This window comes from Malaclemys terrapin, chromosome 10 (genome assembly GCF_027887155.1).
Source record: "Malaclemys terrapin pileata isolate rMalTer1 chromosome 10, rMalTer1.hap1, whole genome shotgun sequence".
Taxonomy (NCBI): Eukaryota; Metazoa; Chordata; order Testudines; family Emydidae; genus Malaclemys; species Malaclemys terrapin.
The window spans coordinates 40,082,229-40,098,598 of NC_071514.1; the positions used below are offsets into that span (position 1 = coordinate 40,082,229).

General features: G+C 52.4%; 1 protein-coding gene across 1 annotated transcript in view; it reads left to right on the top strand.

The window, feature by feature from the left end:
* The window catches only part of LOC128843928 (sodium/nucleoside cotransporter 1-like), a 54,267-nt gene extending 42,741 nt beyond the window's left edge, over nt 1–11,526 (top strand). Inside the window, exons 17-19 of the mRNA XM_054041069.1 lie at nt 6,597–6,695; nt 9,418–9,532; nt 10,824–11,526. Of these exons, the coding sequence (XP_053897044.1) occupies nt 6,597–6,695; nt 9,418–9,532; nt 10,824–10,950 (341 nt within the window). The 3' untranslated portion in view covers nt 10,951–11,526. The remainder of the gene's footprint in view (nt 1–6,596; nt 6,696–9,417; nt 9,533–10,823) is intronic.
* Nucleotides 11,527–16,370: the final 4,844 nt, after the last annotated feature.

The following is a 16,370-nucleotide window of genomic DNA, read 5'->3' on the forward strand; positions in this document are numbered from 1 at the left end:
GCAGCATATGAGCCCGGGTGGCTTCAGGACGCCAGCAGCAGCTGTGAGCTTTATGCCTTTGTTACCCTCAGGAATGAGATATCAGCTAAAATCACCCCGCCTGTGGAACATGGTGTGAGTATTCAGTGCAGTTGCCCTGCACTACTAGAATCATGCGTCCGAGCAATTCCCTTCTCATGTCTCCAACTTCCAGCATGCCATACTCGCTGTGGCTGGTGCTGTGATGGGTTAGGTGCACAAGCCATCCCAAGCCGAAGTAAGAATGTAGTGCTCACAACTTTTAGGGACCAAGGAGAGTGAGGTCTGCATCTTAAGTTTTGCTTTTTGTAGTGAATATGCTGACAATGGTACCTGTGTGTGTTGTATCTGCAGCTGTTGCCCTTGCGGCCTTCAGGGTCACCCCCTCCACACCCATAGAACACCTGAGCCCAGATAAGGAGGAGAAAGAAGATGACTTGGGATGATACATTCCCGAAGATCCTGTAAGCCAGCGCTGCATCGGACCATGAGCACAGGGCCTGGAGGATGAACATTGTGGACAACCTAGAGAAGGAGAAAATGGAGAGGAAAGAAGCCCAGGAGTCCCAGACAGAAAAGGAGAGGGAGATGCACCAAGACATAGTGGGGCTTCTCAAGCAAAGAACACAGATGCTGCAGACTCTGGTGGACCTGCAGGTTCAACCATCCCATGGTTGCCTCCCTCTGCAGCTCATTGAGAACTCAATATTGAGACCTCCCTATACCCCTCTCAACATTCAACGTAGCACCCGGGGTCACTGCACTATCCCTACCATTCCAACCCGGGGACATTAAAGAAAGTCACAGATTCTCATACGCTAATCTGTGAAAGCCACGGTAGATGCATGTGTAGCTGAAATGGACATGAATGTTCTTTCCCCTTCATAAGTTCTGGTCTCTTAATTTAATTATTAAGCTTTCAGTGAGATTTGTTTTAAAATTGAATGTGGTTTTGTTTTTGCACTGATTTTGTTACAGAGTAAAATTATATTAGTTGGAACATAATTCATCTCTATTAGTTCACAACATATGCTGCTGACTGCTCAGCAGTTCTGAAAGCGCCCAATTACTTGTTACTGCGCAGTGTCGTACAACTCATTCAGAAACAAAATTAATAGGTGCGTTGACAATGTTCTATTCCTACATGTACAGCAATCACCACATGATTCCTACCAGGCCACAAAAGAGCAGGGCCAAGTAGAGCACATTACAACACCACAGCACTACTCTGGCTCACTGTTAAAATGGTCTTTTAAAGCCTCCCTGAGCTGTATCACTCTGCACTGAGCTCTTGTAATAGCCTTTGTATCTGGCTGTTCAAATTCAGCAGAGAGCTGCTCCACCTCCACCCCCAGCCAAAACTTTCCCCCCTTTGCGTCTCAGATATTATGCAAGACACAGCAGGCAGCTATAACAATTGGGATATTTTTCTCATTAAGATCCAATCTCGTGAGTAAACAATGCCAGCGACCCTTCAAACAACCAAAAGCATATTCGACTGTCATTCTGCACCTGCTGAGCCAGTGGTTGAATCGTTCCTTGGTGCTCTCAGGTGGCCAGTGTGTGACTTCATGAGCCAGGGGAGCCAGGAGTAGGACCACTATTCGCATTTCAACATTCCCAATGGCAATCTGTCGGTCAGGAAAGGAAGTCCTGGCTTGCAGTTTTCCAAACAGTCCTGTGTTCTTACGGATGCGAGTGTCATGCACTTTCCCTGACCAGTTCACACTGAAGTTGGTGAAGCGTCCCCGGTGATCCACCAGTGTTTGCATAACCATAGAAAAATAGCCCCTTCTGTTGATGTACTCCGTGGCAAAGTGATTTGGTGCTAAAGTAGGGATATGCGTGCCATCTATTGTGCCACTGCAGTTCTGGAACCCCATTGCTGCAAATCCATCCACTATGTCCTGAACATTGCCCAGAGTCAGTCCTGCGCAGCAGGCAGCGATCAATGGCCCTGCACACTTGCATCACAACAGCCCCTGCAGTGGTTTTCCCGACTCCAAATTGATTTCTGACTGACCGGTAGCAATCTGGTGGTGCAGATTTCCACAGTGCGATTGCCACTCGCTTCTCCACTGTCAGTGCATCTGTTTGGTGTCCCTGCACTGGAGGGCTGGGACAAGCTCAGCACACAGATCCAGGAATGTGTCCTTGTGCATCCAGAAGTTCTGCAGTCACTGCTCGTCATCCCAAACCTGCACCCACCAGTCAGTGCTTGTTTCTCGGGCCCAGAACTGGTGCTTCACTATCTGCAGCTGCTCCATGACCACTGCCAACAACTTTGAATTGGTTCTCGCTATGTCGCACAGCAATCTGTCCTCCAAGGAATCGTCACGTTCCCCACTCATTCGCTTCTTCTTGCAGCTCTGCAAATACTCCAGGATCATGCGTCCTGTGCTTACAATGCTCACGACAACAATGCAGATGTATGCAGGCTGCAGGCTCCTGTCACAGGTGGCAGACAGCGGGGAGGGCCACGCGGGTTTGTGGGATTTTGAAAAAAGGTGTGAAAATTATGGGATACAGATAACATTATGGGATGGAGACCGTTGCAAACTGGGCAGTTGACCCCATGCTCCCAGTCACCCCTGTGAAACTCGTTTGGGCTCCATCATGCATTTCCAAATCTTCCCAAAAGACAGCATGCTGGACGGTGGTGAGTTGCACATTGGGATGCCTATCTATGGTGTACTGCACTCTGCATTGATGCAAGCATTCCTGATGAGTACGTGCATCGTGGACACAAGGAGCCAAGTATACACGTGCACAAGCGATGTACTGACTGCAGCCGCTGCTTGCCAACGTAACATGAGTCAGTATAAGTTTGTGGTGTAGACATGGCCGCTCTCCTCTCCAGGATCGTGTGGTCTTACTATTTGGTGATTAACAGGAGAAACTGTGAACTTTGTAAGTTACTGCAGCATTTCCATATCCCAATAGAATCATTACCGGAAAGTTTAACTCTAACCCCTTGGCAGGACTTTTGGCTACTTCCATCTCATCATGTTGAAGTTTTGGTTGTCATCAGGCTGGTGCCTTCTTGAATCTTCCCAGTTCTTAGATGTTGTTTTTTTGCTGTTCTGAGTGGGTGTTTGGAGGTGAGAGCAGAGAGTTTGGTACCCCTTTTCTCTCATAATTTTACAGGAATGACAAGACACACCTTCTTAGAGCCGGATTGGCTTTTAATATTCTCTGTTGGCCTTGCACTGGTTCAGTGCTTCATGGGTTGCTTTTGGTGATTCTGTCAGCTCCTGAATATGTGTCTGTTTAATGAATATACAACGCAAGTCTAGCTGCCTTTGTTCTTTTGTGGCAGGAAAATCTCATGTAACCTTAAGGCCTGCTCTACACTAGAAAATGAGGTCTACACTGGAAAATCCACACTCCTGAGCAGAGTAGTGAAGCCGATCTAAGTCCCTGTGTAGACAGTGCTAGGTCAACAGAAGAATTCTTCCATCAACCTAGCTACCGACTCTCGGAGGTGGATTACCTACGTCCACAGGCATCGACTTTCCAATGTGCTGGGGGAGGCTTGACCCCTGGCTCTGCCCCAGGCCCCACCCCCCCTCCCTCCCAAGGCTCCACCCCTGCTCTGACTCTTCCTGCCTCCACCCCACCCCTTCTCCCAAGCCCCCATCCAGCCTCTTCCCGCACCTGCTCTGCCACGCCTCTTCCCACCCCATTCCACTCCCTCCCCTGAGCGTGCAGCATCCTCACTCCTCCACCCTTCCACCTGAGCCTCCTGCATGCTGCAAAACAGCTGATTGCAGCGGGTGGGAGGCGCGGGGAGAGAGGGGGAAGCACTGATTGGCGGAGTCCGCTGGCAGGCAGGAGGCACTGGGAGGAAGAGGGGAGCTGATGGGGGGGGTTGCCGGTGGGTGCTCCAGCTCCGGAGCACCCACGGAGTCAGCGCCTATGCCCACAGGTGAGCCCCTCCAGTTGGCGTAGGTATTGTCCACACTTGAAACGCTACAGTTCTCCTTCACATTTGAAGAATGAAGATTTTAGAGTGTTTATAAAAGAAACCCACTTACTCCTGGTTTATGGTTCTGACAAGACATGCCTACACATGACATCCCTTTTTGGTCTCAACACCCCTTTGATGTCAGGACCTAAATAGCTGCAAGATCTGTTGTTTCAGAATAAACTATATTTTTACAGTTTGCATTCAGAGATGCCTGTGGAATGCTCCACAGAACGCATCAGTCACCACTAGACCACCAGCCCCATTCTGCAGATCGCAGGCCAACAGTAAATCACATCAAATATCAAGCTGCAGTCCAAGGGTCATAAACATGATGCTCTCTCTCTTGACACTTGGCTTGTCTCCGAGGGGCAGAAAGCAGGAGTCTCCTGGAATTCCTTTGATTGGTTTGAAAATCTCACAACATAACTAACTAACAACATAAGCATGTGGTGGAATAATTAGGGCTGTCAGACGATTAAAAAATTAATTGCAATTAATCGTGCAATTAAAAAAATTAATTGCGATTAATTGCGTTGTTAACAATAGAATACCATTTATTTTAAATATTTTTGGATGTTTACTACATTTTCAAATATATTAATTTCAATTACAACACAGAATACAAAGTGTATAGTGCTGACTTTATAGTTATTTTTATTACAAATATTTGCACTGTAAAAACAAACAAAATTTTTTTCAGTTCACCGCATACAAGTACTGTAATGCAATCTCTTTATCATGACAATTGAACTTACAAATGTAGAATTATGTACAAAAAAACCCTGTATTCAAAAATAAAACAATGTAAAACTTTAGAGCCTACAAGTCCACTCAGTCCTACTTCTTGGTCAGCCAATCACTCAGACAAACAAGGTTGGTTACAATTTGCAAGAGATAATGCTGCCTGCTTCTTGTTTACATCACCTGAAAGAGAGAACAGGTGTTCGCATGGCACTGTTGAAGCTGGCATTGCAAGATATTTACGTGCCAGATGCGCTAAAGATTCATATGTCCCTTCATGCTTCAACCCACCATTCCAGAGGACATGCTTCCATGCTGATGATGGGTTCTGCTTGATAAGGAGCCAAAGCAGTGTGGACTGACGCATGTTCATGTTCATCATCTGAGTCAGATGCCACCATCAGATGGTTGATTTTCTTTTTTGGTGGTTTGGGTTCCGTAGTTTCCGCATCAGTGTTGCTCTTTTAAGACTTCTGAAAGCATGCTTCACACCTCATCCCTCTCAGATTTTGGACGGCACTTCAGCTTCTTAAACCTTGGGTCGAGTCCTGTAGCTATTTTTAGAAATCTCACATCGGTACCTTCTTTGTGTTTTGTCAAATCTGCTGTGAAAGTGTTCTTAAAATGAACATATGCTGGGTCATCATCCAAGACTGCTATAACATGAAATATATGCAAAATGCAGGTAAAACAGAGCAGGAGACATACAGTTCTCCTCCCAAGGAGTACAGTCACAAGTTTAATTGACGCATTATTATTTTAACAAGCATCATCGGCATGGAAGCATGTCCTCTGGAATGGTGGCCAAAGCATGAAGGGGAATACAAATGTTTAGCATATCTGGCATGTAAATACCTTGCCATGCCAGCTCCAAAAGTGCCATGCGAACACCTGTTCTCACTTTCAGGTGACATTGTAAATAAGAAGCAGGCAGCAGTATCTCCCGTCAATGTAATCAAATTTGTTTGTCTTAGCAATTGGCAGAATAAGAAATAGGACTGAGTGGACTTGTAGGCTCTAAAGTTTTACACTGTTTTGTTTTAGAGTGCAGTTATGTAACCAAAAAAAAAATCTGCATTTGTAAATTATACTTTCACAATAGAGATTGCACTTCAGTACTTGTATGAGGTGAATTGAAAAAATACTATGTCTTTTGTTTATCATTTTTACTGTGCATATATTTGTAATAAAAAATAATACAAAGTGAGCACTGTGCACTTTGTATTCTGTGTTGTAATTGAAATCAATATTGAAAATGTAAAAAAAAAATCCAAAAATATTTAGTAAATTTCAAGTAGTATTCTATAGTTATAAGTGCGATTAATCACGATTAATTTTTAAATCGTGATTAATTTTTTTAGTTAATCACATGAGTTAACTGCTATTAATTGACAGCCCTAGTAACACTAATTTAATTCTACCCATTTTTGTATCAATCTTGATGTTTCTCCCGCATGGAGGGTAGAGGCTGGAGGGGCAGCATCCCCCCCCCCCCCCCGCCCCGCCGCAGCCATACTGTCCCACTTATATTTCCCGATTTCTCCCTTGCAGGAACTACTTTCCATGGCACAAGGAAATATGTTATGCAGGGACTTTCTGCTTCCAACGTGTTTTGGTAGATTTTAGAGACACCATAACACTGTAGAACTAGCCCCATCAGTTGGGCATCCTGGGTTACATGGGAGATGGAAGGGCATGCCTGGCCCCAGGCTGAGGGGTCGTCTGGGCTAGTGCTGGGCAGGGGCTAGAAGTCCCTTGGCGGCTGCCTGCCACCTGCACAGCCCCATCCAGGGCACAACAGGCAGATGAGCCTTTACGCCTCTGAGCGCAGGGTCTTTCTCACCACACTGTCCTCTGCTCCCTGTAGCGTCCATGGTTCCTCAGCGGAAGAGTGAGTTTGCTAGCATCGTGCTGCGAGCGCTGCTCACCGGGGCCTGCGTTTCCATGCTCAACGCTTGTGTCGCAGGTACGGCCCCAGCTAGATTTCACTGTCCCGGGCGCCCACTGGGACGGGCCCCTGAAGGGTGATGGGAATGAGGGGAGTCTGGAGCTCTGAGAGAGCAGGGAGAGACGGCTGCTTAGCAGACTGGGTCTTCGGAAAGTGAATTGAGAAATTGTCATTAAGGGGAGCAGATAATCTGTTTGAGACCCCAGCTCAGTCCCTGAGAACAGTGAGGGAGAGAGATGGCAGTTAGGCTCACAGTGGTATATGCTTTCCACTGGCTGATGCCTCTCTCCCCCAACATGCAGCCTCCCTGGGAATCTTCAACAAGGACTAGGCTGAGACCCATCAAACTCATCTTCACTTGTGACCTAAGCGTAGGGTTGCTGGGTGTCTGGTTTTTCGACTGGAAATTCCAGTTGAAAAGGCGACCTGGCAGTGTCCGGTCACATGTACTGAGCAGACACCAAAAGTCTGGTTACCACAGGTGGGGGAGGCTCTGTCTAGGTCATCAACCCACGCCAGTCCCTGCACTGCTGGGCTGCCTCTTACCTGCATCTCATGGGCAGGCAGGCAGCCGGCTCCGCAGCAGACTGCAGCTCCCATCCCAGCCCTGGAGCAGAGGGAGCCCAGCTGTGGGTGGGGCAAGTGGAGAGGAGAGTGAGGAGGAGGGAGGGGAGAGAACTGCAAGTGATGGGTGGGGGGAAGAGGAGCGAGCGGGGGACAGGGCCTTGCGGGAAGAGGAAGAGCAGGGGCAAGGCCTTTGGGGGAAAAGACAGGGTGGGGGCGGGGCCACAGGGGGAAGAGGTGGGGCAGGGAGGGTCTGGTTTTTAGAAGTGAGAAAGTTGGCAACCCTACCTGAGCCAGGATTGATCACCTGTCAACAGAGCAGAAAGGCCCAAGTGCTAACCCACTGCCACTGGCCTCTGACCTCAGACCAAACCTTGTCTGTGCTAGGCAGAGCGACAGTGGGGTCAGCCCGATGCACAGCTCCCCCACTGCCGACCAGCGCCCAGCTTGACCACGAAGTGCTCCCTGGTGGGCTCTGTGCTGGCCGCCGGCCTGCCGAGTGGTGCAGCTGGCTGGGTGTGGCTCTGCACAGGCAGATTCAGTGTCTGCCGTCTCCTCCCTTTCCAGATCCGCGACTGTGCTCAAAGTCAGGCCCTGCTCTGGGCTGCTTTCTGTCTGGCCCCTGCCCTGAGGACCTGGGGAACGGTGCTGCCTGGCTGGGGGCTGGAGGATTAAGCCCTTCTGTTAGAGGCTTTGAGGTCTCTCTGCATCATGCATTCTGTCCAGACCCAAGCAGTGTGGGGCAGGAGGAGAAATGAAGCCTGCATCCCCTCCCCACACAGCAGTGGGAGATGCAGCTCAGGGCATAGCCTTGGGTGACATCTTGCCAAGGTCTTGGCAGAGGCCTATGCAAAGGGCCAGTCGGAGAATCCTGGTTGGCCTGGACATCTGTGCCCTGTGCGGGAGCAGCAAGGGCAGGTGGCCCAGCTGCTTGGCTCGGCTCGGCCACCCCATAGAGGGATGTGAGGCAGGCCCAGCCCTGTGGCTGCAGCAGGACACTCGGTTCCCTTGTGTAACTGGCCCTCGCACTCGGAGAACAGCCTTTGTCCATTATTCCACTCACAGGCCTCAGCCCTGCTGGCCAGGGAGAGGGGCCAGCGGGCCCATAGGTGGCTGGGCATTGTAGTACCCAGGTGTAAGGGGAGGGCCCCTGTCACTGCATGGGTGGGGCTATGCTAATTGCCAAGCATGTTCACTGAATGGGTATGCAAGGCCTGGGGCAGGCTTGGGCTGAGCTGGATGCTCCATGGGGGTGGTGGGCCCTTGAGTGCTCCTCACACAGAGAGGGGTTGTGCTGGGGGCAAAATAGCCTGGCCCAGGGCCCACTGGAGCTCCCCACTCCGCAGCTGCAGCCATGGGGAATAGCCCCCATCTGCCCCCCCCCCCGCTGTACTCCTGCCTCCATGTGTGTTTCTACCCTGCCCTGTGCATGTGGTGCGCCCCAGCCCACTTCCTCACACGCTCCCAAAGCTCCCCCTCCCCCCAAAGACTCACAACCCACTGGAGCCTGGTGGTGGTGGGAGGTACAGTCCCTGCTTTCCAGCTCCCTAGGATGGTGCTGAACCTCCAGGAGGGCCTAGGCAGTACGCAGCTTTATGTCACCTTTGCGCCTCTGCGGCTGGTTCTGGGCAAGTGTCATGCCAGTGCTGGCTCTGCTCTGGCTGACAGCACTGCCCCACAGACCCCGACTCTCCCATCCACCTGCTGTCTGGCAGGCTCTCCTGGACACCTGGCACATTTGGGTGGGGCCCAGAGCCTGGCTAGCCCTGTAACACCTGCTCGCAGAGCTGCCATTGTCAGCTTGTGCAGCCTCCCGGGATGAACCTTGGGGTGTTTCATGTGACCATTTCAAAGACAGGCCCAGGGGCGTCTCTCTGCCTCCCCCAAGGGCCACATCGCTGAGGCACCGTCTGCATCGGCAGAGCACACCCAGGAGATCAGAAACGCAAGGCGGCCAAGCGAGCAACGTGCCGCTGGGATTGACTCAAAGCCACGGCAGGGGTCCTGGCTGCTGCACGTCCTGCAGGCTTGGAGAGGCTCTCTTAGAAGGTGTTATCCTGCTTCCCACTCCAGGCCACTGGGTCGCTGGCATGAACACAAGGCACTCCTAGCAAATGCTGGCCGTTTCTGAGACCAGTAACACCCCGGATAACAAACTCCTTCTCCCTGCCCCCAGGCATCCTGTACGTGCCCCGAGGAGAAGTGGCCGACTGCTCTGCATTCCTGAGCATGGCAACCTTTAACACCACCAGCTACGACATCTACATGTGCTGCCGGCAGCTGTTTGCTAAGTGAGTTCTTTGTCTTTGTTTGTGTGGCCTGGCCACACTGGCTGGGTGGGGCTGTTGCCTGGCTTGGGTCTGCATCTATGTAGGGGGGCAGCTGGTCTTTGGGAGCTAATGGGGCTCAGACCCACGCACACCAGTGCAGTGTGGCATGGTACAGTATCCCCTGCCACCACTGGGGGCTCGACCCTCACCTAAAGGGCGCAGGGAGAAAAGCAGGGCCGCCGTCGGTATCCCAAACAAGGGGCAGCGGCTCCAGTTGGCAGGGCTCAGAATGGGCCCAGCTTGAGGGGCTGCAGTGGCGAGTGTTGAACTAGTTCTCAGAAGGCCCTTCACGATGCAGCCTGGCCCAAGAGCCCAGGTGGGGCAAAGGGGAGATTTTGAAACCAATTCCAGGCATTGGCATCACAGCGATCACTGACCATTTCACAGGCCAGCGCCAGCGCGGTGACGGTTCCTCCTGAAACTTTTTGATTTTGAAAAAAGGCTGGTGGTTTTGAATGAAAAAAATGTGCAAAAAATGTTACCCGGACGTAGACAAAAAATGCAGCAGCAAGAGGCCTGTTACAGGGAATGCAGGAGTGGGGGCAGGGCCTGACCCTGACCCTGGGTGTCTGTGGGGGAGGGGACTGATTATGAGTGGGAGAGGGCTCTGAGCAGAGGGGAGAGCTGAGCTGCAGAGAGGCTGCATAGGGCGAGGAGGGGTTCACAGCCTAGGGAAGTGGTGGGACAGGTGAGAGTTGGGTGCAAGAGTTCACTGAGCATGTAGGGAGTGGCGGCGTAGAGCTGGATGGACATGGGAGAGTTTGGGACTAGAAGACAGTGTCACCAACCCCAGCCATTCAAAAATCATGACTCAGGCCCCAAACTATCATGAATTTGGCTGAACAATCATGAGATTTTTCAACTAATACAACTGGGCCTGTGTTTGCCTTCTGCTGACAGAGCCATTGGGGATCACAATGGGGAGGGCTAGACACTGCCTTAATCACCTGACTCCAGGAGCTGGGGCTGTAAGGAAAACCCCCACTATCACTGGGCTCATGATAAACTCTCTTGGCTGGGCAGCACTGAGGTGGGGGAGGGCTTTAAGGGGAGCCAAGCCATCCCAGGCAGACGGACAGGGTATTTGAGGCTCTGGGCCTGGGGGAGAGGAGACCCTGTGGAAGTGGGTGGGTCAGTGGGAGTGGGGAAGGGGTTCTGTGCTGCGGGTGGTGTCAGGCCATGGAGTTCCCAGGTGTTGATTCCATGGCAAGATGTTTGGTGCAACTGACCCTGACTGCACTCTCCCTTCCAGCACCGTGCTCAGCAACAATGGAACCCTGTCCTTCACCGGCAGCTGGGTGGGACTCGAGCTCAGCATGGCCTCTCTGACACAGTGCTGCGGGCACTACAACAACACAGTCTGCGCTGGGCTGCCCTAGAGGAGATGGGCAGCCACCCAAACCAGCACTCGCCCTCGGCGCCAGCTCCCAAAGCCCAGTTACGGCCTGTGTGAGAGCAGGGCATTGGCCAGGCACTGCTGGTCCATGGCTAACCCTCTCCAGAGCACAATGGTCACAGCCCCATTGGCCTTTCCTCCTCTGACAAGGAGCTTGGAGATGCTGTATTTTTGGCTTGACTCTTTACCTCCCTTGAGCCCCATGAACCTCTCAGACGGCACAGGACAGAAAACAGCCAGATGGGGATTTCCTCTGCCAGTCCCTTGGGGCTGTGCCCACCAGTGCAGATTACAGCAACCGCCCTGGGGCTGGCCCCAGAACCAGGGAGCATCAGCAGGTTCCTGGGTGGCTCCCCAGGCTGAGCTCTGTTGACAAGCCAGGCCTTGTCTGACCAGTCCCTGTGGGACTTGCTGTGTCTTTGTGGTTCCGGTGTGTGCCATGGTGGTTAATGCCCTGCAGGCTTCCTTCCTGCCCAGCTGCTGGGCTAGGGGCCTTGTCCCACACATTCAAGGAGGCTTTGTTGTAATAAAACTAATACTAATAAAACCATGGAGAGTGCCGGGTGCCTCCAAGCTCCTTGCAGTGCTCCTGGCCCATCCCTCCTGGCTGGACTGTGCAGCTGCCACTCATCCAGACAGTGGGAGGCCACCCAGCCTCGCCCTGGGCATTTAGGCTAAATTTTCAGAAGGGCTCAGAGCTCATCGCCTTTTTGGGCCTGATTTTCAAATGCGCTCATGCCCCGCCCCCCCCATCTCCGTGTGTGAACAGGGGAACTGGGCTCTTTGGACAATCTGGCTCAAGCTGGGGGGCAGGGGACGCTGAGCCCTTCTGGAAACCCCAGCCTTTATTCTGCCCTTTCGCTTGGATCCGCTGTCAGCTCTTTCCCACCATGCACCTCACTGGCGCACCACCTCTCCCTGCCAGCCCCCATTGGTACAGCCATCACTATTCCTGTCCCACTGAGCTTAGCCCTGTACAAACAGGAAGACAGACAAGATCTCTCCCTGCTCTGTCACAGCAGGTACTTTTGGCTATCATCCCCAGCTGAGATCCTCACCATCTTTGTGCTACTGATCCTCGCAACACCCGATGAGATAGGACTGCTGCTGTCCCCATTTCACAGGTGGGGAACTGAGGCACGGCAAGACAAAGGCCCAGATTTTCACTGGTGCTTGTCACACCATGTAGCTTTGCAAGGCCTAGCTGACTTTGCTGGCTGAGTCCCATTTTCAAAAGGGACTTAGGGCTAGCTCCACAAAGGGACTAGAGTCAGGGTTGCAGCGCCGAACCCTGAGTGGAGGCTGGTCCTGTCATCAGAAATACTAAAGTAGTCACTGAGATGTGGGTGGGCCAGCTTCAATCCCTGCTCCAATAAGGAGACGTAATGGAACAGCTTCACCAAGGAAGGTGGCCAGAGCCCCACCCTGGAGTACACCCTAACCTGGGGGATAGGACACGGGCCTGGAACATCAGGGACATGGTCCTACTCTGCATCAGGCAGAGGGGGATTTGAACATGGGTCTCTTGTCCTGGGCCACTGCTCAGTGGCCACCTAACCCTCTAGGTACCTAGATTTGCACTGGTGAAGTCCCTATGCACTGAGCTCTGTTCATAATTTAATAATGGAGATATCCTATCTCCTAGAGCTGGAAGGGACCTTGAAAGGTCATCGAGTCCAGCCCCCTGCCTTCACTAGCAGGACCAAGTACTGATTTTGCCCTAGATCCCTAAGTGACCCCCTCAAGGATTGAGCTCACAACCCTGGGTTTAGCAGGCCAATGCTCAAACCACTGAGCTATCCCTCCCCTCATGGGGCTATTCAGTGTAAGGGAGGCACCTGCTGCTGTGCTCAGTGCGGAGCTGGTCTGTTGATGTTCCCCAAGGCAGCTTCTAGCACCCCCTGCCATTGGGCCCTGCAGGAGAGCTGGAGGGGGGAGGGGGGAAACTAGTGTGCAAATCCTGGGGCTTAGGAGCAAGCTAGACACTGGGCATCAAGCCAGAGGCAGCCATGGATATATCCCAGGGTAGAAAGTTAAGTGCCTAGGGGACTTCACCAGTGCAAATCTAGGCACCTAGAGGGTTAGGTGGCCACTGAGCAGTAGTTTTGAGGTTCTACATTTTGGACTTTGGCACCTTAAGTGCCAGGCACCCAAATCCCATTGTGGATCTAGCCCTTTAGGAGCCTCAGTCCTATTGTATGTTGATGGGATTCTAACTCAGACCCGGCCTGGAGGCTGGGAAAGGTGTGTGGGGAACATGCCTGCAGTGGGCCCTCAGGGCGAAGTGAACGCTGGGACAGTGGGTGCAATGCACATGCCTGGCCTGGGAGGGTTCGGCTGCATTGCTGCAGGGAGGTTTGATGCCGCATAGCCAGACTCACACTCGCTCAGCTTGAGCTAGCATGCTAAAAATAGTCGTGTGGCTGCTGTGGCACAGGTGGCGGCTTGGGCTAGTCCCCTGAGTCTATGCCTGCCCAACCACCAGGGTCCAAGCACAGGCAGCCAGCCTGAGCTGCTGCCTGACCTGCAATAGCTGTTCTTAGCCCGCTAGCTCACGCTAAGCTACTGCCAGTCTGTCTGCCTGAGCTGGGAACACATCCACAGCTGCAGTGCGGTCCGACCCAAAATGCGCCTGCCTACATGGCACTCCAGGAAGCAACAGGAGTTGTGAACCGCTACGGCCACTGTGCTGCCTTCCTTGGTGTGGGCTGCACCTTTGGGAGCTGGCGCAGAGCAGCAGGTGGCCTCCAAGTGAAAGAGCCCTCTGGCAGGAGATGGGTTCCTGACCACAGTGAGCAGCTCTCAGCAGTTTCAGCCATGCTCTGTACCAGGTCGCGTGGTCACTGCTAGATTTCGTCCTGGTTACCATGGCCTTCTACCCTGGGCCCATGCCTGGGAGCTGACAGCTTCCAGAGGAGGACAGAAACTGCTTCTGTGTTGTTTGCTGCTGGTATTGCAGTGATGCCTGGGGGGGTCCCAAGCAGAGATCAAGGCCCCATGGTGCAGGGCTCTGTAACAATATCAAAAAGTCAGTCTCTGCCCCACAGCACTCACAGATTTATGGAGAGCCCCAAGGCACAGGTGAGGGAGGACAGCCAAGGGAGCAGTGAGAGAAGTCGGTTATCTAGCAAGGGCAGAACAAGAACCAGTGGCTGGATGCTGAAGACATTGGCATAAGCTACCAAGGGAGGTGGTGGCTTCGCTAGCTCTTGATGTCTCCGAATCCAGCCTGAACACCTTTCCCGGAGATGGACATTGCCTAAACCCGTTATTGGCTCACTCCTGGGGTAAGTGGGGGAAGGGCTCTGGCCTGTGGTATACAGGTGGCCAGATTAGATGATCTAATGCTCTCGTCTGGCCTGGAACTCTAGGTTTTTGCATGTTGATCATTAGCCTGTTAGGCACCTGCCACCTGGGTCACCAGTGCCAAAATCAGACTTACCCAGGTTGGTTTGTAATAAAAGGTCCTTCGTCCCTGGCCCCCAGACCCAGCTGATTGTGAGATTGGGCCCTTTATTGCCTCCAAACCTAGGCATCTGACCATATCTCCCTAGGGAGCACCTAGACCCTGCGCCCTTACAGTAACACTGAGCATATTAGACTACAAGCTCCAATCTGCTTCATGCACCTGAGAATCCTCCCAGAGCAGGTGGGGCACAACAGCAGTAGGGTGAGTCCATGCCTAACCAAGCCAACAGGGCTGCTGCAGACTAATCCAGGCTGTGAGTCTGAGGGAGTGGCAATGCAACGGTAACAGCTGAATAACTCCACAGAGGGTGCATGAGAGGTCCCAGGGGGCAGCCCTGAGAGTTATTCAGAAACTTGTCTGGCTTCTGACCTGTGGCCCTTCAGGGCAGGGTCCATCCCAGCCCCCTGCCTGCACCATCCCCACTCAGGCAGATCAGTGGAACTTCCAGAAGCCCCTTATGCACCAGGGTGTCTCGGCAGGGGCTCAGGGAGCTGCAGCCAGGCCCAGGCATAGCTGCTCCTGTGCAGCTAGGCCCAGCTGCTATTGCACTGCCACGTGCACCCCTGCAGGTTACCCCTGCTTGAAACGAGGATCAGCTGCACAGGCACAAATGGCAGCATATGACAGCTTCGCTCTAGGAGGGGACAGCTACACTGGGGTAGCCCCATGGCTGTAACCAGAGCAAACAAGGCCCACATCAGCCTAGGGGAAGAGGTGAAGTCTATCAGGCCTCAGAAAGGTCAAGTTCCAGCATGGCAAAAGGAGAACAGGAAACTCAAGGTTACGTCTTAGGGCTCAGGTGGCTCAATATGTTTATTAATGAGTGTTCAGAAGGCACAACGGTATTTACGCTAGTCAATCCAGTGAGGACTGCAAGGCACCTCTGAGGGACCTGATCCAGCAAGTGAACTTCACTGGTGAATAATACAGTGTAATACACCTTAGAGAGAATACTACTACTACGCATCCCAGGGGTCTAAATTACCTGTGTGGCCCCAGGAAAGGGAGCTGGGCATCCCTGTGGGGAGCTCAATGAAAGCCTCTGCCCAATGTGCAGCACGACCAGTTACAGGTGCCAGCAACGTGTTTAGGTGCATAAGGACTGGGATTGAGAAGAGCAGTGAAAACACTATTGTGCCATTCTCTAAACCACTGGTACATTCTCTCCTAGCCTGTTGTGTTCAGGTCTGGTTACCCCAGCTCAGAAATCCTGGTGGCCAGAGAGCAGGTGCAAAGATGAGGCAGAACACAGCGGGGCGAAGGTTTTCCCATGCAGAGACTGAACAGCTTAGCCATTTAGAGTTTAGAAAGGACATGGAGAGATATGTAAGGTTAGTTTGGGGCTCTTGTTTACACTCCCAAGCAAAGCAGCCCAAAGGGAAGCCCAATGAAATTAAAAAGCAGCAACTTTCCAACTGGAAAGGGGGACTGCTTTTAAACACACTATAGTTTATAAATGGAACCTGTGGAACTCCCTGCCCCAAGCGCTGAGGGCCAGAGCTCAGCAGGCTTGAACACAGAATAAGAACTGGATTTCAGAAAGGAATTCCTTCAGGGATGTTCTCCGGCCTGCGTCACACACACAGTCAGCAGGATGATGAGCATGGTCCCTGCTGGCTTTGGAATGTATGATTTGAATAATAAGAAGGGATGCAGCTCCATGAAAGAGGAGGAAGATTTCAAAGGGCTCCAACCTTTCATACGTCAGGGCAGAAGCTAGCCCCTGCTTGATGGCTCAGGAACCAACGTCACTGCAGCCATGTAGGCAGGGGTTTCACACCTTCCTCTCGAGCACATCGCTGGCCAGACTCTGGTGTAACTCACCAGCAGGTGATGGTGTTCCAGCAAGGTCTCGTCACTGCACTCCTCAGAGTTTGTACCTGCCTTGGGATGGGGGCTGCAGCTGTGCCAGGGAGGATGCCGGCTGAGGCACT